This window comes from Musa acuminata, chromosome BXJ1-2 (genome assembly GCF_036884655.1).
Source record: "Musa acuminata AAA Group cultivar baxijiao chromosome BXJ1-2, Cavendish_Baxijiao_AAA, whole genome shotgun sequence".
Classification (NCBI taxonomy): domain Eukaryota; kingdom Viridiplantae; phylum Streptophyta; class Magnoliopsida; order Zingiberales; family Musaceae; genus Musa; species Musa acuminata.
In genome coordinates, this window is record NC_088328.1 from 24,785,050 (window position 1) to 24,808,485 (window position 23,436).

The following is a 23,436-nucleotide window of genomic DNA, read 5'->3' on the forward strand; positions in this document are numbered from 1 at the left end:
ACTTACAAATAGGCCGTATTGAACTCTACAACCAGACCCGTTTAAAGAGATTACAAGCCGGTCCGATGCAGCCCAATTGGATTCTACGATGCTCTCAGTCTAATCGATTCCATTCAAGTCTTTTTCGCTCTACCCTAACTCTTGGCGCCTTAGGGTTGCTGTGATGGCTTCCGGCAGAGACGACGCGGATCGTCCCGCTGAATCCCAAACTTCGTAAATGCTTCTTCCCCTAACCTCTTGTCCCTCTCTTTCTCGGTAGCTGATTTTGTTAGATCGTAGGTTTCTGTTTGCTCCTTGTTCTTTCATCCTTATGAGGTGTTTCTGTACAGATCTAAGAACCCTTACAAGGACCCTGACGATGGTCGCCAACGATTTCTTCTCGAGCTGGAGTTCGTTCAATGTCTCTCCAACCCGACTTACATCCACTGTGAGTTACTGTGCGACAGAAAAAGGGTAGTCTGTCGCATTTCTATATGCTTCCCCATGAATCTAGAAAGCTTGTGTTCGTTTTTTGAGAACTATTTAGGCAGAAATGGTTTGCTCGTGTACAACTGTAATTGGATCTTGTGAGATTGTGGCATTCCCGTCGTTCCAGATTGAATGATGGAAAATACACTAAATTACTTGCGTTCGTAACTCTTAAATATCTGATATTTGAGGTCTGTGTATTTGTAGCCAAATTCAGTATGCTGAGTGATTTTTGTCCCTCTTATTTCTTCTTTGGAAAGTCTTGACGGTGAAATTTTTTTTTTTTTTTTTTTTTTCATTTGAATCTCAAGAGACGACAGAGGGTTTCAGCCCTTTAGAATTTAACAGCTCCTTAAGTGCATGTTAAAATTAGTGTCTAGCTTGTTGTAGTTTCTTATATTTGTACGCATTTTGATGGAAAATTATATTGTTTATGAAACCATTGCTGCTTTTGTTGCGTGCAACTTGGGAGAAAAACCTAATCATTTGCTGTCTGATGAGGGTCATATTCTGATCAATCTATCTTAAATAATGGTTGTCTCGTTCTAAAACGGGCATTCAGGATTGTATTCGTTCTTATAAAAGCCACTTGACGGATAATTTCTTTATCAAAAAACAGCACTAAGTTTCAGCCTTAGGTTCTTTGATATGTTAGCTTGATGATGTTTTTTGTTTATAAAAAAAAGATGAATTTGGAAATGAGTAATCTATTAATATTACTCTTCATGTGGTGTTCTCCATTACTTTATCTCCATTACTTTATCACACATGATGTATTTCCTTATTTTGCTTCAAACAGATCTTGCTCAAAATCGCTATTTTGAGGATGAGGCCTTCATCGGATACTTAAAATATCTAAAATATTGGCAAAGGCCTGAGTACATAAAGTTCATAATGTGAGTGAAGCTAAAAAGCGACATGATGATCACCATAAATTCATCTTTCTGTACGCAAATGGTTATCTTCTTCAAAGATGATTACACAAGAAATATTTACTTGTTTGGTGTCACTAACTGATGCCTTGTTTTGTTCACAGGTATCCTCATTGCCTTTTCTTTCTTGAGCTTCTCCAAAATGCTAACTTTCGGAATGCAATGGCACATCCTGGTAGCAAGGTAATGTTACCAGCATGTGATCATTGTGAATGATCTTATTTTATTTATTTTTTCTGTATGGTAAATATAGGGTTCTTAGTTTCTTAGTTTTAATATTAGGCTCTTATGCTGTTATGATTTTTATGACTTGTTACAAGGAAGGAAAAGTTATGGTTTTTGTCTGGATGTATTTTGGATATTCATTTGTTAGGATGATAATAATCTTTCGACTAATTACTGGTTGTTACGTTCTTTCTAATGCTTCTGTTTTGTGATATTTCAAGTATCTGATGCTTTCTATTGTCACATTAACTTGAACTGCTAATTATCATTTGAAGAAGATGAACAATGCATAATGACTGAAGGGCCTCTAATACTAGGAATTTAAATCTGAATGAATATGGTTGTCTTCGATTTTTTTGTTTATGATTGTGATTAGCTACTTTACTGAGTTTTATGATAAAACATAAATTAAGTGAAACATGGGTATTTGGTAAATGGTGTATGCTGTTTTGACAACTTCACAGATTTGTTTGCTATCTAAATGGTCATGGTTCAACATGCATATTGGACTATATAGAATGGTAAATCTTACTTATCCTTGAAAATAGCTTGCTGAGATTGTTAAGAAAAAATGTGGTGGATCCAATTTCTAATCTTCTCAGTGCCATCTCTGTTTTTTCCTGTTGCAAATCCTAACCTACCTTCTTGAGGTTTAAAGTCAATCTGAAATTTTTTTTGTGAAGAATGCTTTTCTGAGTTCTCATCCCATGTGATGATTTTAGTTTTCATAGATTACTAACAATTCTCTGCAACATTTCACATAGGAGTTGGCTCATCGGCAACAGTACTATTTCTGGAAGAACTACAGGAACAACAGATTGAAGCACATTCTACCGCGTTCCCTTCCTGAACCTCCTTCAGTTCCAGCTTCAGCTCCAGCTCCAGCTCCTCTTCTGGCTGGAGCGCCGATTCCAAATGCAGCTCCACCTCCACTTCCATCAATGCCACCTATGACTTCTGCTGCCTCAGCACTCTCTCCAATGCAGTTTGTGGGACAACCTGGATCTGCCATCCCAAAGAGTGACATCAGAAATACCATGGGAGATCGTAGGAAGAGAAAGTATGTTTACTAGTATCTAGAATGCCTTGATCATATTAGCAATTTTCTCATTTATATCATTTGGTTTGCCTATACCATACATTTCTTAACATTATCATTCATGTTCCTGATTAACATGATATTTGGGACCTGGTAATCAATAATTAACTTTTATTTGACAGGTGATATGGCTTTAGAGTCATAATGTCGGTCCAGTAAAACATGCATCCAAGAGGTGAATGCATGAATTATCTATGTCATTTTTCTGTTAGATTTGGTGTAAATTTGCCATGTCTTTGATTTGATAGGGTGACATATGAGTTCTCTTATAACTTGACATATCCAATATGTTGAGCTGCCAGGGAACCAGCTATGAAACTGCTCCTCTTATAAGCCAACAACTGGACCTTGATGGAACTTTGATAATGTGAAGCTATATAGTTAATTGATTTGCAGACCTCTGATGTATTAATTAGGTTAGTCTGACTTGACCTAAGAAATCTACAAGGCCGCCTATTCCAGCCTTTTTTTTAAAGTTTAAACTTGCATCCATATTCAGAAGGAAAACATTGTAAAGAAACTTGATTAAGTGTGATGCCCCATTCTCATAGTAAATGACTACAAATAGGTTGATTGGCATAAATGACTTACATGGTTAAGTAGTGATATCTTTGGCTTAAGAACTCGAGTGGAGAGATTATGACACTTTTAGAAAACCATGTTGGAAAAGTAGGAATTAGTGGCGATGTAGGTATGTTTTATATAGCGAGCACCAAAATCTTAGGGTTAAGCATTTCAGTGATGTGCTAAGGTTTATAAAAGCCACTTGAGTCATGACATTAGTATCCTATATTTTGTCTAAACCCATTGCCTTTTTAACTTAAACTGTCTTAAAAAGCCTTAGCTTTAGTACTTAATTAATACTTTGTGATTCTTTTCCTTGATATATAGAATTATGGTGCTTATAGAAAGTATATATATCCATCTATATGATATTTAATGCATAACAAGTAATCACAAGTCCTTTATAAATTGCAGGAAAGAAGATTGAAAGGGCCAAATCATTCCTAGAAGAAAATGATCAGGTTTGCTTCTATGTAGGCATTCTCTAGCTACATTCATGTGACTGTCTTATTTTGATTCTTCGATTATACTCAATGCTTTAGATTGAGTTCCTCCATGTCATCTCCATTCTCACTTTATTTGTTTCGACATACATCTTTTGTATTCTTCATTTTCTTTTTTCCACTCATCGATGTTATTTTGTCTTTTGCTGCTGTCATACTTTTGCTTTATCCATGCTGCATCTAGAACTAGACAATACACTTTAATTTTTTGAGCTAATGTGCCAAAATATTTTTTCAATTGTTTGATATTAGTTAATAACTTTTACATCTTAGTTCTGCTATGTCTAAAATAATTTGTCATGAATGCTTATGGCCTATGGCATTACTCAGAGTTGCTTGTCTGTGCCTCTTGCTTAGGCTTTAAGGTATATTGGCATTTTGATGCTCCTGGAGCCTTTAACACACACACACACATATATATATATATATATATATATATATATATATATTTCAAATTTTGTTGGTAAGTTATCCTTTTGGAATACTTTCCTACATATATTTAGAGAAACAAGATTGGTTTCTTTTTGCCTCTCGAACAAGTCCTAAGCATTATTTTAACTGTGTGCAGAGCATAGGATTTATTCTTAGAAGTTCATGTCAAAAGCAGGGATTCAGATGAATATCTTACAGACAAGTTAATATGATATGTTGTTGTTTGTGATTTAATAATGCTAGTCTAATAGTCAACTATTTTTCTGTAAAAACATAGTTCTATCAATTTTTTTTCTTTTATGGCTTGTTATTGATATGGATGACCAGGATTACTTTATATATATGTGGAAGTTGATTGGATTAGGGCATGGGATGGGTCTGGGTGTGCTATATGGTTAAGTTTTAATCCATCTGTAGATTAGTTAACTTGTTTGATTTATGTGCAGTTTATATCCATCCATTCACTTTGTCTTGTTGCTTGGTTTTATCGTTTTTATATCTATTTATTATACGATCACGCATTGACACCGCTGAGAATCACATCTAAAATTAAGTTTTTTTCTCAATCAATGGGGGAAACATATTTTCTACGATCACATTTTCAGTTGAATAAATTGGAACATACTGCTCATGATGGGCAAACTTTTTCAGATTTTTTTTCCTGCCATTTGTATGGATTAGGTTAATATTAGTTCATTTACCCTTTATGGTTTTGGTGGACAGGGCCTATGTCCTGATATGGAGCATAGCTTACATAACAATATTTCATGGTATTGATGGCTTCGAAGAAACTACAAATCACTCTCTAGGATGCGTTGCTGCTTCAGTTTTCTTTACTGACGAAGTCTGTGGCTTGTGGGTTTTTCACTCTCAAACTTCCTTCCACCCAGAAGGTTCTCATGGCATACTGACATGGATGGTCGTATCGAAGCTTATATCTTATTCATTATTTCAAGTTCAGAGTTGTCAATCCACAAGAGGGTAGATGTAGCGTTAGCCAAATTGGTATCCAATTCTCAAGTTGTCGTGGTTGTTGAGATAAACACTTTGCTTGAAATGATTTCTCAACTTTGTTGATATGTTTGTTTGATATGATGTAGTATCATGACACATGTAACATGAAGTTATGATTCATGTTCGACTATGTCAAGATTTTGACCGGTCAATTAAAATACCAGTACTTCAAGGTGGAGCCTATTGCAAGAAACTCAAGCAGCAAGGGAACAACTTCACGGAAATGGAGCTGAATTCCTGGCAACAAACACACACCGCCCTCTTCTTCGTGGTGGCTTCCTCGTGTTTGGCTTTGTGTCATCACATGTCCTCATTTTGTGGCTTCATCATTCGACCAACCCAATCATAAACATGCATTGAACGAGCGTCTCAATCAAGTTGTAGCTGAATTGATTAAACATGCATTTTCCACGCGTTTGTTTAAACAAACATTACACGAGCCCTATGTAAATTGCATTACTATGCAACATCAATTCGCGGATACAAGCAGCATATCAATCGAGCTCTATCTACTTTGCACAAGTTTATTGTTTTCCTTCCCTTTTCGTTTTGCTTTTTGTTGCCTATATTGGTCATATTCTGGAAAATGTTTAGTAAATAATCATTTTTAAGTACCATGCATTCCTCATTCATCCATTATCTCGAATAGGAAGTCCTCGAGTATATCCAATATTTAAGGAGACGTTCCCGAATTCAAAATCTTTCTGCTTTCCACGGCGTTCCACGTGACGTAAGCACGGACGCGGAGAGCGGACCATGCTTATCTTGAACAGCTCAGCCCGGTCGCCGCGTCCATCCACCCACGTCATCGCCAACATAGCGGGAACCACGTGGTGCTGCTCCTTATCACGCTGGCGGCCGCTGTCCTTATCGAGACCACCGCGAATCAACCACGCCAAATGCGGATCCGCTGTCGATTCCCAACTACTCCGCCGACCTCTGGTGTTTTTTTCTTTTTTATTTTTTAATAAAAATATTAATATCATGTTGGATTTTTTTAATTGTTAGGAAGCGAGCCAACTTAATCATGACATTATATAATATTTCCTAGTCTTTAATCACTTGATCGCATGGAATTATCTTTTAATCGCTTAAACGACTTCCAATTCCTAGCTTGCATCACCCTCCAATTCGGAACGAGCCGATGTGATCATCTTCTAGTCGTCGCTCGAGTCATCACCAGCGTGCAAAATAACAGAGGTGAAAAAAGGCTTCTTTGCGTCTTCTTCCTTTTCTCTTGCACGTCAACACACCTCCGTTGTTTCTCAACGCTTTTGCCAACAGGTAAACAACTGAAACGTTTCCCATCCCCATCCGTTGCGTACCCGTTTCGACCACCTCACCGTGTGGCCCGAGGCGACGGCTTCGGACGAGTAGCAAAAGCGGTAATCCGAAATAAAACGCGAACTCGGTCTGCTTTAATGTTAAAATTAACGTAAAGTACAAAGGTTATATTTACTTTGAAGGACTACAAGTCCAACCCTCCACAATATCGAAAATAAAAATAAAAGAAATTTATGTAAAGTTTTGATTTATAATTTTTCTCTCTTTTGACCAAAAAAATAATGTACATTAAATTTTAATTATAAAGGCCTTTTTTTTATATTCTTACTCCGACATGTGTCGTTCCGTATCGCTCCATCCATCTCCCTCTTCATTCCCCCCTCCTTCCCATTTAACCAAATCTGTCATACTATTCTAATCCCAATTCCAATGTAATCGATCACCCTCCTCTTCGCCCTATTAATACCCTCCTCCTTCTCTCCCCAATCCCCTACCACAACCGTCTCCATCTCTCCTTGGCAGAAGGATTTTTTTGACGTCCCCGGTCGCCATGAACGCCCTCGCCGCCACGAGCCGCAACTTCCGGCAGGCCGCCCGGATCCTCGGCCTCGATTCCAAGCTGGAGAAGAGCCTGTTGATCCCCTTCAGGGAGATCAAGGTATGGGCGGGGACCGGCGTCTTGACCCCCTCTTTTGGTAGCTGGGTTCAGCTCTTGGGTGTTGATCGTGTGCCGGGGGGTGTGTTTTGCAGGTGGAGTGCACGATCCCCAAGGATGATGGCACCTTGGCTTCGTACGTTGGGTTTAGAGTCCAGCATGACAATGCCCGTGGGCCGATGAAGGGAGGGATTCGGTATCACCACGAGGTGAGTTTTTGTGGCCTGAATCAATCATCTCCGTTGGTCTTTGCGTGTTCGATTTAGATTGCTTACTTCTTGGAAGAATTAGGCACGATAAGAACGTCCGTAGTCTTGCTGTTGCTTCCAATGACGAAAATTGCATAGGATCTTCGAATTTGGTACCTGTTCAATATGCATGCTTGATCAACAGATCGTTGATGTTTGCTTTGACTTCCTGTCTTTCTTGTTTTTTTTCTGGTTGATCTTGGGATCTGTTGGATAATCTTTTTTCTTCTTTAGGTTAGGCGAATTAGTATGTCAGGTTGCTTGGTTATCTTAACTTGGTTCTTGGTAATAACTTACTGTACCAAGCATTTCCAGTAGACTTCACTTGCAGATTATGTACTTGTCAGTGTTCTTTAATAACTTATTAAGACTAGATAAATTGGTGGATATCAAAAGGCACCCCATGGTTGATGAGCTGTTATTATATGTCTTATAACCTATCAATTTTTGTTTTGGGGTAGTTGATTGGCATTGTGGGTGATGGATGACTCCAGTTGGAGGAGACCTTAGTGCGGCTGTTTCCTTTGAGCAATTTCTGGTTATTGGGAAGAGTTTCATGCCTATATATTGACATCTAATGTTGAAAATCATGGACAGCAAGGAAACTCGGTATGAGTTGGTTGTATTTAAAGTCTTCCCAGAAGAGTATCTAATTAGGAAGTGTGAGTTCCAGGACTTCTACAAAGAAGTTACAGTGAACTAATTCTCTGACTTGGTTCCACTTGATAAGCTTAATACTTATGCCTGTTAGTCCATTTAGGGTGAGTCGAACACATTACACCACATGCCACAGCCACAAGCAATAGGAAGGCCAACAGTAAAATTTCATGCTATCTCTGCTAATTTTCATCGAGTAATGCTTGTTTTGCTGGCATGAATCACAACGATGCAGAGGATATGAAGATCCGAAGGCTTCTGGAATTTAGAACAACTGCATTGACTTTTAGGTTCCTGATTTTAGCTTTCTGTTGATGTAATATTTAGACCATGCTTTCGAGTCTGGCAGGAGTTTTGAAATTCTGCTCTGTCATTTTGGCATGGTATAGGTACGAGAATCCCTGCTGAACTTAAGGAACTTTCCACATCTGGCTTGTGCCAGCTAGATCTATTCCCCTGTCATATCGTGCTAGAAATTAAACATTAGGTGTTGGGCTGGAAAAATTAGTTCTTTGATTTTGTGCAACACTATTTAAGTTGCAATTGTTACTTTTCCAAGCCGAATATGTTAGTCAACTTCAGTGTTTCTCCTCCTTACTTTATAACCTTCCTTGTTGCATATTGATGTGTCAGTCCTCAGTTCTCTTTCCCTCTCTGTTTTACCACACATTAATTAAAGAAAATGTTCTCACCTTTGTGGATAACAACTAGTCCAAGAGGAAATTCATGATTGATTCCTGTGCCTCTTGTAACTCAAGTGTGAGTACAGACATTAGATGGTGTTTGTTAGTGCTGTCAGCCAGTCCTGCTATGATCAGTCAACTCTAGATCCACTTTTTCACCATGAGTCATTTTATTAGTGTTCTTTCTAATGGAGCATTTCTTAGGTTGCTTCTGCTATTCTCAAATTTGCTTCGTGACTCTCTTGAAAGGTTGACCCTGATGAGGTAAATGCTCTGGCTCAACTCATGACATGGAAGACAGCTGTAGCAGACATACCATATGGTGGAGCAAAGGGTGGAATTGGATGTTCCCCAAGTGAACTAAGTAAGAGTGAGCTGGAACGCCTGACTCGTGTCTTCACACAGAAGATTCATGACCTTATTGGAATTCATACAGATGTTCCAGCACCCGACATGGGAACAAATGCCCAGGTACTCATTTTATGTTTTGATAGTTTATTATCTGTAAACAAGTAGAGCTGCTTTCCGTCGTCAAAGAAAAATGGATCTGGTTTGTACATTTGTTACAAGATGTTGATATTTTTGACTTTGTTACTTTTGGGCAGACGATGGCTTGGATCCTAGACGAGTACTCCAAGTTCCATGGACACTCGCCAGCTGTTGTGACAGGAAAGCCAATAGTAAGTAAATCTAATTAATATTGGTCTTTGATACTTGTTGAAATTCAAGTCTTTCAGCTAATGTGTCCTTATACATGTGCCGTTGTAGGATCTTGGTGGATCCTTAGGTAGGGAAGCTGCTACAGGACGAGGTGTCATATATGCAACTAAGTCTTTATTGGCTGAACATGGGAAATCTATTTCAGGATCGACCTTTGTTATCCAGGTGAACCTGATGTCAGATTCTTATTATCTTGTCTAATAGAATAGGAAAACAGTAGCTAAGATGAATCTAGACCGAAACATGTCCATGCTATTTATGTGTCCGCCATTGAATAGCATGTCAAGGTGATTCGATACTTTCAAATCTTCAGGGTTTTGGAAATGTTGGCTCATGGGCTGCACAAATCCTTCACGAGGAAGGGGGCAAGGTGATTGCAATTGGAGATATTACTGGTGCTATCAAAAATCCTAATGGCATAGACATTCCTGCTTTGATTAAGCATAGAAGTGAGGGTGGTGCTGTGAAGGACTTCAAAGGGGCAGATCCACTGGATAAGGATGAGTTGCTTGTGCATGAATGTGATGTTCTCATTCCTAGTGCCTTGGGTGGTGTACTGAACAGGTTTTTATCACATTTCCTCTGCTTATGTTATTTTTTTTTTTTTATTAGTTACCCTACCACTGCCAGAATCTGTCCTTTATCATCCTAAATTCTCATCAATAGGCTCACAATTTTTTTGGGAAACATTGTTGAGTCGAGTGATTTTTCAAGTTTAGGCATACACACACTACATAAATTTTTGCTTTAAGGCAAGCATATCAAGCATAATTGGTTAAATATTATCTGAGGCTCAAAGCTTTATCAAGTTCATGAGCATTTGTAGGCAGCTAATTTCTTTTTTTCCTTCTTCTACTTTCATCTTTCCGCTTATGTTTCCTGATACATATTACAAGTCATTGATCTTCTCATCCAGAGGGCAGCAGCAAGTGAATTTTTTGTTCATGGGTTGTGTGTCATTGGGCCAAAATTTGTGAATACAGTTGGGCCTAGTTTATCGTTCTTTCTATTATAGAAGTCTGGTGGTTTTCTTAAATTCATTTCTTTGTCCTTGTCATTTAATGTTTAAATACAGTTGTCTATTACTAGGTATTCATTCAGAAATTATTTGATATATTCTTAGGGATAATGCTGCCAATGTGAAGGCTAAATACATTGTTGAAGCCGCCAATCATCCAACTGATCCTGAAGCAGATGAGGTACAGTGTCTTATCAATTTTCAGCATAATTTAATTAGTTCTCTTGGAGTAAGCAAATCTAATGTTATGTGACATACCAAATAGCAATATGATTTTTAAGGAACCTGTGTGCTAGGCAGGAGACTAGGTCGACGCTAATCTGATTCCTATTTGTGTTTTGATCATAGATATTTGCCAAAAAGGGCATTCCAGTACTACCTGACATTTATGCAAATGCTGGGGGTGTAACTGTCAGCTACTTCGAGTGGGTTCAGGTACTCCATCACATTACCCCGAGTCGATTTTCCAATACATGCAACATTGAGGTCACCATTTTCTTTGTCTCTACGAACTTGGTAGAATATCCAAGGATTCATGTGGGATGAAGAGAAGGTGAACATGGAGCTTCACAAGTACATGAGGAGTGCTTTCAACAATATCAAGGCAATGTGCAAGACCCATGACTGCAACCTTCGCATGGGAGCATTTACCCTGGGCGTAAATAGGGTTGCTCGTGCAACTCTCCTGAGGGGCTGGGAAGCATAGGAAATGCACTTTGATTCTACTTCAATCAATCAATGGATTTGGCGGAAAAAAACCGAAAGGTTTCCATTCTCATAATTCACTACCATTTTTTTTTCTAGTTTACAGGAACATTGATGCATACACCATTCTCAATAGCACCTCTGCAAGTTAGCGTGAACATTTAAATGCAGAGCAATATTTTACATTTTGTTTCTCCATTATATGTTACTAAAATTGATTATGTGGCAACAAGGTGATGCTTGTACTCCTTCTTTCGACTCAAACACCTCTTGTTACAAATGAGTTCTGAAAGCTTATATTTGTGATGTATTTTATTTTGTTTGATGGGACTGAGTCACACTCCTGTGCCACTATTAAACGACGCAGAACTATATCCCATGGGACAAATGTTGCATTCCCATTTTGTAGATTTTATCCTCAGTAATTACAGCATTCTTCTTTCTTGGAATAAATAGGAATGGAATAGTGATGTCGACGGCATGCGAACAAAGTCAAATTGTTGACCGACTCATATGGCTTGGCTTGTTGCCTCCTCCAACACCTGCCTTGCGTTGGGGAGGTCGGCCTCGACCCTGGCGCTTGTAAAATAAGAAGCCATCGTTGCCAATTCGGTTGGTGTGCAGCATCCCTTGCTCTGCTTCGTCGTGCTTGCCCTTGCCATTGCTGGCGTCGCCAGTTGCCTCTGTCTGAGGCCAACGTTGAGCCCCATCTACCGATGGGGGTTCTTCTTCGTTAGCAGTCCCCAGTGGCCCTTGACATGGCAATGCAAGTACGTTCTCCATTCCTTCGACATTGTCTGTCTGGTTCAGAAGGCAGAGTCTCGGCATGTGGAGGCGTCGAAAGGCCGTCGCCGACGTTACTATATCCGATGGGCTTTGGCTGCGACGAAGATTGGGCGCGTCTGCGGTCTCCAAGGAGTTCGTAGGCACCGGGGAGACGCCGCCTTCTTGTGAGGCCTTCCATGGTATGTCTGCACCAGGCAACCATCTCCACCACCATCTTCTGTTGATGTTGGCTCTGATTCCTGTTGGTCATCATTAGATTAACTCTAGTCCTCTTCTGGGACAGCGTTCCTCCAAGTCTGCGAACGGAGGAACCATCTCCACCGTCACCGCCACCGCCATCATCTTGCTGCTCCACAACGTTAGCTGCTTTGGAAGAGAAGCTGGGCAATTCCCGAGTGCGCTCCACAACGTTAGCTGCTTTGCGCCTGTCCTCGTCGATCGACATCATGTCGAATTAGGAAATACATCTATCACACAAGGGAAGAATAGTATACGATAAAATCTTTTATGTTTCATTCAAAGTTTTTTATAATTTTAATAACACTGCATGTTTCATGATCCTATGAGGTTTATATAGTTTTCATAAATATATTATATTAATTATGTTTAATATAAATCATTCTTTTTCAAAGACTCTTTCAACAGTCAATAGTTAATTTGATTTATCATTCTATAAATATTTGATTCATGTCTATTTTGATACACTATATAATGACAAGTTTAATTCTAACGTGACCTAGTGGAGCCTCCTCTGGGAGCAGGTGTCGTCTTCGATGTCCCTGACATGTCGTCAACGTTTAACTCAGCATCGCGAGGGCCAGGAGCCATCGATGCCCGAACAGTCTACCTGTCATCGTTGACCATCGTGTACTGGCCTGGCGTGCCGACGACAAACTCTCCCCGCTCGGTGAGCTTGTTGAGGTAGTAAGGGAGGCGCGTGTCGTGCCCCCACGGGATGCCATCGTAATTGGCACGGATGCAGTCGGATATCGCCTACTCCGTCGAGCCTCCTTCCTCCGGCAAGAACCGGATTGCGGCAGCAATCATCTGGAAAACCGAAACACAGACGAGATGAAACCAAGATCGGCAATGCCGGTGCAACGTCTGCTATTGAGGTAAGGAGCATGGCGGAGAACGTACCGCAGCGTAGGGATGATGATCTGGGGTGTGCAGTTTGGGCGAATATTGGATTGATGGAGAGCAAAGAGAAGAAAGAGAAACCTGCAGGTGTGTGACATGAGAAAGATTATACAGGTATATCTGTGTATTTCATTTAATTTATGCTCCAAGCAGATTATCTACCCAAGTGTCCAAAACTCGATATATATTTTCGTATTATTTGTACTCATTTCAAACCTTTTTACCAATATAATAACTCTATTCAAGCGTGTCCAATAGATAAAGGGACCCAAATAATTCAGCTCGCTGAGTAATGACAATAAGTACCAACCAATTCATCCTTTTTCTTTGCTTCCAAAACCATCACACTTCCCATTACATATATCAACGACACCTTATTGATAAACTCGACTCACTTGCCATATTTCAGCTAAAACTTGTAGAATTTTGATCTCTATTGTACACAGTTTCCTCTGGTGTTGGATTGTGTGATTCGGCTTGCCAAAGAAAAATCGCAAAGTTGAGTGCCAAAAGCCTAAATAATAAAATTCCAATAGCCAGATGCAGAGAGAGAGAGAGAGAGAGAGAGAGAGAGCACTGTGGAGGACAAGGTGAGGTCCATGTGGGGGATGCATGAGAAGAGAGGAAGGCTCACATGGCCTTCCAATGGCCAGCTGCTTTTCTTGATTACTTTAGCAAGTGCCAAGCCAAAGTTCCAATACCACGTTCTCTCCAAATGGCCTGTGTGCACTTTTGTTGTAGTTATTGTAGCAGCAAAGTGCTGCCTTCACAAACTAATTAGCAGGACAATGCCACTCTCCATCTCTCTCTCTCCCTCTCCCTCTCCATAACATGCCAAACATGCCAGTGGCTTTTCCAGGATCCCACCAGTTTGATGCACCCCACTCATATTGTTCCTTCCCCAAGAACCTATGCCTACCATGAATATAATATACACCATAGAGTACCCATTCCAGATCTCAAACTATTATTACCATTGTAGCAGTGGTTGGCACAAAGCATTCACTGAACATGAACCAGTAACCAAATGAAAGACCTCAACTGGCATACTGAGAATCCCATTCTGTACACAACCATTTACCAGATAAGAAACCTACAGAAAAAGAGAAGCATAAAAATGACTGTCACATGCCCAGAGGTTGGAATCCATGGAACCCGAAAGTAGAGGCAGCGGTGGTATCGACCTGTCCATCATGCATCTAACTACACGCTGATCTATGTTTATGTACCAAAAGACAGCCCTCAGACAGCAAGCTGCTGCTTCTGCTGGCAGCTGCTGGATTCTTCTTCTGTCAAGCAGCAGTGCAACCTTGGAGGAGAAGCAGGTGATTCCAAGTACATCTCCCTCTGAAGTGTCGAGCAGTAGGAGCTGAAGATGACAGGGGTTACATTCAACTCGAAACCCACCCCAAACAAGAAATCCACTTCCAGGTAGTTCATCTCCATCAAGCTGATCCCCCCCACCTTTGCAAAGTATGCATTGTTGTAGTATCTGTATGAACACAACAGCAGCAATAAATTAATTGGTGGCCAAAACCCATGACATGTAAACCATATTTTCTTGGAAAAATGATCAACAAATAAATATCCTTTAAAGGGACTCACACGACTGTCAACATGGGGATTAAGGTAGGATGTCACCATAAAACACTGGAAAACATTGCGAACTGGTTTACATGACTTCTGTTATTATTTTTTCCTTCTGGTTAACATCAAAATAAAGATGTGACAGAGTGCCAATAATAACGAGACACCACCAAATTAATTATCAGATACCAACATGGCAATATCTTCTTCTTGATGTAATCTTAGAGATGGATGCATGGTTTCTTTGGAGTTATACGATGCCATCTAAACCCACCAAACCCCCATCTAATTGACTCTTTGCACAACTGTAAGAGAGCACAATTATATGCACATGCTTTTCTGCCGAATGACTTAAATGATTTGTGCCAACTTTCACATTTCATTTGCGGTCCAATTCATCTTGGCATGATAAAGAATCTATCATCTGTCCAAATCTATCAACAGATGTGATCTTAATTGTCGAGCACAGAGAATTTGGATCTACATGTCAAACTATCTTGTGGCACATTCTCTTCTATTAGGAACAGGAGATTAATGACCAAAGCATGGAACAAAAGATGGATCCTTTCCGCTACTCGATCTCATCTGGGAGGTGGCCAGAGAGAGAGAAGAGGCAACCAAAGAAATCTGATATTTCACAGTCTCTCTCTAAAAAGATAGATAAAACAAATCAAGAATTGGATCAAGATTACAGGGAAAAACATGTCTGTCTGCGTTTGCATCACAAGGAAAGAATCTGTAATTCCCGCAAGAAGAAGGCAGGAATTATAGAACAAGAAAGCCTCTTATTCCTAATTCACGACCGAGTCTCAGAAGTTAGCAAGCTGGGGAAAGATGATGTGAAGAAGAAACAACAGGAAGGAATTAATTCCAAGAACTTAACAGCTTCAGAGGAAATCGAAGCGCGGATAGAGTAGCAGTTGACTTACATGTCATCCATGAACTTGACGGCGGTGAGGACGCTGGTGATGAGGAAGCGGTGGACGTTGAAGGAGTCGAGGAACACGGCGGGGTGGCGCCACAGGAAGCGGTCGATGTAGATGTAGGCGACGACGTAGCAGGAGGGGCTGCAGTTGGCGTACCGGAAGTTGCGCTCCAGGTAGCTGCGCACCGATATGGCCGGCTTCGTCAGCCCGTGGAAGGCCGAGGCGCAGTGGTGCAGCGCGAGCGGCCGGCGTACGGCGTCGTTGCGCTCCGCGAGCCTCTCGAGGATGGTGGACAGGACGGCGACCACTCGCGGGATGGCGTGGGGCTCCTCCCCCAGCTCTGCCATCGCTGTCTCTCCTTGCAGTGCTGATGGGTGGAGAGATAGAGTGCTCCAACTCATTATATATGTATATATGGAGAGAGAGAGAGAGAGAGAGAGGGTGGGGTGTTGATGGTGGGGAGAAGTCAAGTGTTTTTAGGATTCCATTTCCTTGACGAATTAGAAATTCAAATGGAAATTTCTTTTTGTGATTTAGAATTATTTGTTTATTCTAAAAATATCTTATATATTTTTAAATTTTAATACAAAAATAAGATGTGAGAAATTAATTCTAAAAAAATAGAGAAAAAATAAAAAAAATTCTTTGAAATTTGTATAAGAGGATTTGTACTTAAAGTCAGATTTAACTTAAGAGAACTTATAGTTAGATATTATATTGCCTTTTTGATATGTTCGTTAATTATTAATGTTTGATATGTCTTTTTGATTTCGAAAGATTTTTCCCTCAACAAATATACAAATATTGAGTGGTGAATGAAGTCCTTTAGAATGCATTTGGGTGTCTATATTCCCTCCATAGGATCTATGTTGATGTATGTTATGCACTAATCTTGTTATTAATTGCTTCTTCACCTAAAAACAAAGGGTTTTATTTAATATTAGGTATAAATCCATGACAAAATGTTAAGAAGCAATGAAGGTGTACAATATGAAAAGACATGTATCTAACTTGAGCTGAGTTGACCACAAAGTTAAACTTGGCACTAATTCAAGTCTTTATTGACATGTTTAATCCATGGAAACTGATTTTTTTTATTTTTTTTATTTTTTTTAATCTAGCTCTCCTCCTAATTCTTTTTGACATTAGGGATTCATGATTCATTAATATTATCACAAGCATTTGACACATAATTATTATGTGTTAGCCTCTCCAATTATATTTTTGATTTACATCATATTGTCTTCTTACTATTATTCAATACATGCAATCATTGGAGAGGACACTTAACCTAACTTCAGCCATTTTAACTAGTTTTACTCTGTGAAATTAATTTCACATTTCTAAAAAGCTAAAGACTAAAACTAAGGAGAAATCAATGGAATATTTATGTTTTGAGGAGCCCACCAAGTAAACTTGCATCTTCCATGGGTTATATTTCACTAATGCAACTGATATGAGTAGAAGTCATTGTAAAACATATTCTTAACATCTTAACAAGTTTTAAAATACATTAATATCAATTAGAGTTTCAATTAACAATAACCAATGAAGATTAAATGCGAAGGGTAGAAATTCAACTTTGAAAATTGTGTGTATGTCATTAGCCATTGCTTATCATAGTTGTTAGTAGTTAGTTTGAATCAAAGAAAATATTTCAAGTATAAAAAACATATATTTCTCTTCAAATACCTTCAACAGTCAAGAGGAAATCATTTAAGGAAGATTAATTAGAGTAGCATATATTAGGTAAGCACTTGGGTTATATATATATATATATATATATATATATATATATATATATATATATATATATATATATATATATGATAAATTAATTTATGATATATAATAATTAATTTGAAATGATAATATAGCATTGATGGTCACTTGAGCTGTTCACTTATATATTTCTAAGACATCAAGCTTTGTTTCTGCAGTGATGTTTTCAAAATATTTAATTTTTAATTCTATTAAATGGCATATAAATATTATCACATGAACTTGAACATGATACCTATCAACTATCTAGGAGTGCACTAACTAATATAATGTCTATTGAAGCTCATCTATATTGGTGTTGTGGCTTTGTAGATATCCCTTTTTTTTTTTTGTGATCCATCAATTTCTCAATCTCAGCTTGTGTTGAGTCATTCCCTTGCTTCAAGAGCTCAATTTGATCAGTGGGCACAAGCAACATCTCTTCGTCTTGGCATTACTTGTAATGATTTGAACAGAATTAAGTCATGAAGCCATTACATCCCTAATAATATTAGACTTTGCAGCCTATTGTAGAGGTTTGTATGAAATGAGACACTGGAACAACATCAAGGCCTTCAAATGGTCCTCCCTCTGCCACATAATGAAACAAACACCAGCCTCCAAATCTGAAGCGACAGCAAAGAGGTGGTCCAAGAAGTGCAAGTAGCAGTGCTAGAATCCCATCAATGTCATGCACACACAAGCCACTCATTGCCATCCCTTAGGTTGAGATGTTCATCAGTGCAACAGTGTGTCTTGCAAACTGGATACCACTGTCCCATGAATCATATGAATCATGTACACCACCAGCTTATTTATTCTTTGATTGTTTCTATACTCTGTTATGCATGTGGAGTGTGGGTTTGTGCAAATGAATGAAGCATCCAAGTCTATCTGTGGAGTGTGGGATTAGATTGGCTGAAAGGCATCCTCAAGAAACCTGTGGCTTGTGAAGCATACCACCTGAGGTACTTTTCAAGTGTTCTATAATATTAGGTGAGCTTTTGTACCAAAAAAAATTGTTAGGTGAGCTAGACAGCCCATGTTCAATTAACCTGATGGTTTTGCACAGTAAATACTAAGGAATAATAGCATTAGTGAGATTATATCAACCTTAATGGCTTTTCCATGAACAGTATCTGGATATCCTCAGTATGCCAAATATGCCATTTCCCGGCCATGTTATCTTCTTGATTATGCTAAATTGCCTCAGCAACACAGCCTTTATATTTCCTATTAAATATAAAGAGCAGATTTTGAATGACACGTTAGAAGAAAACTGCACCATTGGCTGCTGTAGTTGCACAAAAGCATGAACAGTGCTGGAAACAAGCAACAACTTCTTGTGAAGGTACATCAAGATCGAAGAACAATATTTTCTTCTCAAAAAACTGAAATATCAATGTGGATGAGGAAGAAGAAACATGTTCGATTGGATCTCATAAGTGACAAAACAACAAAAAGGAGTTGTCTCAGACAAGCTCCTGAACATACAACATGGTTTGTCTCAGACACTTGATAAGCTCCCAATAAATGCCTCCATGATCAACAGGATGTTCCTTGAGCAATCCCAAAACTGGATCAGCACCCACATTTGTAAAGAGAGATGTGAGAGTTTGCTATGAACTGTGGTACATGTTTGTTTCATTGTGCAAACATTAGGTTCTGAGATGATGAAGGAATAAGATAAACAAATGATTTAAGCTACAGTAATGTGGACCAAAGATGTAGGACTGGTGAGAAACACATCTATGGAGTGTTCAGATTTCAGGCAAGAAGTTATTATCATTTCAAGAACTTATTATTATTTTTTTAATTAATTCTGTGAAAAATCCAAATGGGTCAATTAGTCTTATTTAATTGGACCAGCCACAACAAATTGGACAACCCAGCATTAGGCCACCCAAATTAGGTCCAACAACCAGTGCAATCAATCAAACTCGGAGCTGGTCAAAATAGGGTTCAGTCAAAATTAAGGTTGATGAAGGTCAAAAATCTAGATTCGGCCAAAATTAGGGCTCCAAATCATAGACAAATCTATATTTGACCAGGTCGCATTGATCAAAATTGGATTTTGATCGAGGTCAAAATCTAACTCGGTCAAAATCATATTCGGTGTAAGATTTGGTCCAGCTTGATTTTGACCAAAATCCCCTGCCCCCTTCCCCGCGGTCGGTTCGTCCCCGCGGCTTCTCTGCAGTGCACGATCGACGCACGGCCTCCTCATGACGGCCGTCTGCACGCTGTCAAGCGTGGCCTCCAGTGTCCTGTCAATGTCGGTCGTGGCCTGCAAACGCCGTCGCGACACCTATCCCACGACGCCTTTGCTATGTCGTCGTCGTCGTTTGTCGCTCGCCGGCACCCTATATCGCTATGCCTTCCGCCATCGCGCCTACAGCCCTGCGGAACCACCCAAATCGCACAGCCTCCGACGACTCCTTAGACCTGAATTGCGGCCAAGCACACGGTCGAGGACACACCGACGACGTACTTTGCCGCCAGGACCTTCCATGCAACGATGACTCGACCCAAGTGGCCAAAACCAACGCCTCTAGCCACCAACCTCGACCGCAGGCAAGCATGCGGCCAAGTCTCATTGCCGTGACACAGTGTTCGTGGCGATCCTTCTGCCGTGGTCCGTGACAACTCCTTTCCTGTCGCAAGCCACCCTCTACTGCGACGCCTACACATCCAGTGATTATGCACGCCGCTGCCTGCGCAGGCGCTGCCTACAGTAGGGCCGACAACCACAGTGGGTCGTTGCCCTCCACAATGCTACCACCGATAGCCCACGGTAGCCCGTCGATCAAAACCAGGCAACACCCTATCATCGACGGCTTCATCTGTGTGAGCAAGAAAACTTCATTACCCGCAAACAGGCGACTATGGATGAATACTGCACACACCACGTGATAGAAATACATAACACAAAAAAAAATCCTTTCATAACTGAAGGATACTCATAAATAGACTTAAATACAAACACACTAGAATTATGATATAAGATATTTCGATTTTAAATATGATTCTGATATCAATTATAAACATAATTAAAAATTAGGTACGCATACTTTTTAATATCATTGAATCGTAGAATATACTTTGTAGTTTGATTATTTTTATTAGTGAATAATCATAATTAAAATCTAAATATATCTTATTCAATTAAAGAAGATTACGTAATCTAATATTTGTTTGAATTTTTTTTTACATGCATCACATGAAGATGATAAGAAAGTAAAATATTTTTTATTTAATTACTAAGTTCATCTAAATTCACTCACGTATATCAGGAAGATAATAGTAGTATCCATCGATTAACTAATCAGGTTAAATCTTCTAAAAATTTAGTTATTTGAAGATAAGATTGGCATCCAGAACTATAGTCTATACTATGCTCCGATAAACATGAAGCTTTTTGTAAGAGATTTTTAAAGTAGTATACTTTTAAAATAAATAATAAAAAAAGTATTCTATAAAATTATTATTTATATAATCCAGTAATAAATATTTGTGTTTGATGAGATAAGGAGGTATGCTGATTGAAAATTAAGTAGGAAAAACCTAAATTTGAGTTGGATTAAATTAAATTACAATGATTGTTGTAACTTAAAAGAGGAACAGGGATTCATTTTATTTTAAGAAAGGATACAATTAATATTTTGATTGTTGAGTGTATGTATGAAAACAGTAAATGCGTACTCTATTATGAGGCCAAGGTTATTATATGGCAAATTTTGGCACCATCCACGTGACAACACATAAAGGACCTTTGAGTTGATAAAATGCGACACCTCAGACCCAGACAAGGTGACCATGCAACCTCCATGTTGTTCGGCGTCAGACTCCCTGAAGTCATTATGCAAAACTTAAGATAGCGCCGGACACCCCGGGGCCGTTCAATGAAACTCAGGACAGTGCCGCACAACGCTGACCCGTACAGGCCGATCGGCGCTAGTCTATAGGGTACAAGTCATCCTCTCGAGGAGTCGATGATTATTAAAGAACCGCGTACGACCGATCGCCCCGTCACAGATATAAAAGCCAAGCCTCTTACCAATGAAGGGGGATGTCGAACATGGAACTCTTTCTTGTTCCACTCAAGCGTAACTTAGCCTTTAGAGGGGTCGAGTCGGGAAATCCCCCTCTCGACTTCGACCTGTGTACAGGGGCTCGGCAAGACAAGGCTTGCGACTTCACTCGACCCGACACCCAGTTCTGTCACCCAAGTCTCCGCACGAGCAACCTTGCACATTCAGGATCGGAGTGAGCTGTGCTTACTCCTTGGCCATGACGTAAAGGTTCACCAACAGGTTATTTCTATTTTTGAGGGATTAAAGGCCACAAAAACAAGTGGTGTGTCAAAACAAAAAACATCCATATTAAAATTAATTCATTAGCTGTTTTGGGTTCTTTAAAGAGGAATCCACACCGACCACCGTGGATGATCCTTAATGTAATCAGAAATATCCACATTTAATTGAAGGAATTTTTGGATTATAGACTTTCATGTTTATCAAGAAAGCATTAAGGTTACAAACACTGACTAGCCCAGTCTGCTCAACGGGTAAATATTCTCATGAATCGAGAGAGGAATGACCCCTCAATTCATTCTTTTTACTGAACCTCGATGTGAGGGGTCATTTCTACACCTTTCATTTTTGGATAAAAAGATACAAATAAGAGAAGAGGATCCTCAGATAAGAAGGGAAGTTGAGAGAGTCAGAAGCTGATGAAGAACAAGAACCAGACTCAGAAGCTGATGAAGAACAAGAACCAGACTGCAGTGTTTTATCTGTTTTCTTTGAGCTCATGTTCATGTACATGACACATCCACTGCTCCATACCACCATATACAATGCAAACTTTGCCATCTCTGCTAGATTCTGGTTGTTCTTCAACCCTTACAAGCTTGTCCATTGCATCACTAGACACTGTTGGATTCTGAAATCAAAAAGCGAGCAACTATGTTATCAAGCCACCACCATCTGATCCTCTTCTTCATCCCAAATTTTCGAGTTCCTGAATGTTCAGAAGCATGACATGTTGAAACTGTCTCTGCAACTCGGTTTCCGGAAGAGAACATTGCCATGAAACAGTGAGCCATCCACATCAACAAGCATTGTTTACATCTGGATGCTTTACATTGTAAAGGTGTGATTTTTCTTGACGAGAAGAAGCAACAATGGCTCCGCTTTGATGAAAGAAAAGTATATGACTCTGCTAACTATTGCGATCCCAATTCAAGATCCTCCTTTTTCTCCAAGACGGAAGCCAATTCGCCTGCGCCGCCTACCGCCGCTGCCTTCTCGTCTCCGTCCTCGAGCAGATCGTCCCTCACCCGGAAAACCGCGTGGAGCAGAATGATGGGCAACCCGATACCCACGGCGAGTAGCAGCTGCGGCAGGGACCGGGTCAGAGCGAGCTCGATGAGGATGACGGCGAGCGCAAGGGCCACCACGAGCCTGCGGTCGATGACCCTGCGGAGGAGGGCGGAGGTGGGGAAGGCCTTGAGGAGGGCGCCGTAGAAGAGGGCGACCTTGGAGGCGGCCATGAGGAAGAGCATGGTAGCGCGCCGGCGGGGGAAGAGGGACGCCAGGAGAAGGACCCAGAGGAGGAGGGTGTAGTAGAGGCGGAAGGTGGCGAGGTTGCGGACGGCGCGAACGGCAGCGGCCTCGGCGTCGGGCGGCGCGGCGAAGGACTGGGGGCGGGCGAAACGGGCGAGGGCCTTGCGGGTGGATCTGGCGTGGGCACGGGCGCGCTCGACGACGGCCGCGGAGCGCCGGAGAACCGCGCCGTAGGTCGCCATGGCGCTTGGGATTTTGGGAGATTTCGGGGGCAACAAGCAAAGGCGAGCTTTTTCTTTCGACATTTGGAGGGAGGAGGTAGCGCGAGTCATAGACGGCGACTCCTCTTTCGAACAGGACGCCAAGAAAACTTCCGACGATTAACTGTCTATCTAAAACAGGATTTACCATTAACACGAATCATACCCAATGATCAGAGGACGGCATATCGGGAGGGCGACT

The 23,436-nt window shown here is 40.3% G+C and overlaps 4 protein-coding genes across 6 annotated transcripts; 2 read left to right on the forward strand and 2 right to left on the reverse strand.

Moving 5' to 3' along the window:
• Positions 1–57: 57 nt before the first annotated feature.
• LOC135603570 (mediator of RNA polymerase II transcription subunit 31-like) lies at positions 58–5,409 on the forward strand. 2 transcript variants are annotated; one of them, XM_065094317.1, is made up of 8 exons: positions 58–213; positions 330–427; positions 1,268–1,364; positions 1,505–1,583; positions 2,390–2,685; positions 2,847–2,899; positions 3,703–3,749; positions 4,947–5,409. In XM_065094317.1, exons 1-6 carry the CDS (start codon positions 164–166, stop codon positions 2,848–2,850), a joined length of 624 nt encoding a protein of 207 aa, XP_064950389.1. In that variant the 5' UTR covers positions 58–163; the 3' UTR covers positions 2,851–2,899; positions 3,703–3,749; positions 4,947–5,409. The 2 variants fall into 2 exon arrangements, with proteins under 2 accessions (XP_064950389.1, XP_064950388.1); XM_065094316.1 differs by lacking the exon at positions 2,847–2,899 and having other exon boundaries at positions 4,947–5,124.
• Positions 5,410–6,930: 1,521 nt separating this feature from the next.
• LOC135603596 (glutamate dehydrogenase 2, mitochondrial) lies at positions 6,931–12,531 on the forward strand. 2 transcript variants are annotated; one of them, XR_010484133.1, is made up of 11 exons: positions 6,931–7,179; positions 7,272–7,385; positions 9,014–9,235; positions 9,370–9,444; positions 9,533–9,649; positions 9,798–10,048; positions 10,608–10,683; positions 10,851–10,937; positions 11,023–11,267; positions 11,664–12,172; positions 12,277–12,531. XR_010484133.1 is itself a non-coding variant. In XM_065094318.1 (9 exons), the coding sequence occupies exons 1-9, from the start codon at positions 7,072–7,074 to the stop codon at positions 11,206–11,208; spliced, it is 1,236 nt and encodes a 411-aa protein (XP_064950390.1). In that variant the 5' UTR covers positions 6,931–7,071; the 3' UTR covers positions 11,209–11,517. The 2 variants fall into 2 exon arrangements, 1 of the variants encoding a protein (XP_064950390.1); XM_065094318.1 differs by lacking the exons at positions 11,664–12,172; positions 12,277–12,531 and having other exon boundaries at positions 11,023–11,517.
• Positions 12,532–14,077: 1,546 nt separating this feature from the next.
• Positions 14,078–16,039, reverse strand: LOC103975872 (cyclin-P4-1). Its single transcript, XM_009390989.3, has 2 exons — positions 15,650–16,039; positions 14,078–14,625 (listed from the first exon to the last, which is right to left on the reverse strand). The coding sequence occupies exons 1-2, from the start codon at positions 15,991–15,993 to the stop codon at positions 14,376–14,378; spliced, it is 594 nt and encodes a 197-aa protein (XP_009389264.2). The 5' UTR covers positions 15,994–16,039; the 3' UTR covers positions 14,078–14,375.
• Positions 16,040–22,492: 6,453 nt separating this feature from the next.
• On the reverse strand, positions 22,493–23,352 carry LOC135612848 (PRA1 family protein D-like). The gene has a single exon (XM_065109592.1). It carries the CDS (start codon positions 23,304–23,306, stop codon positions 22,635–22,637), a length of 672 nt encoding a protein of 223 aa, XP_064965664.1. The 5' UTR covers positions 23,307–23,352; the 3' UTR covers positions 22,493–22,634.
• Positions 23,353–23,436: the final 84 nt, after the last annotated feature.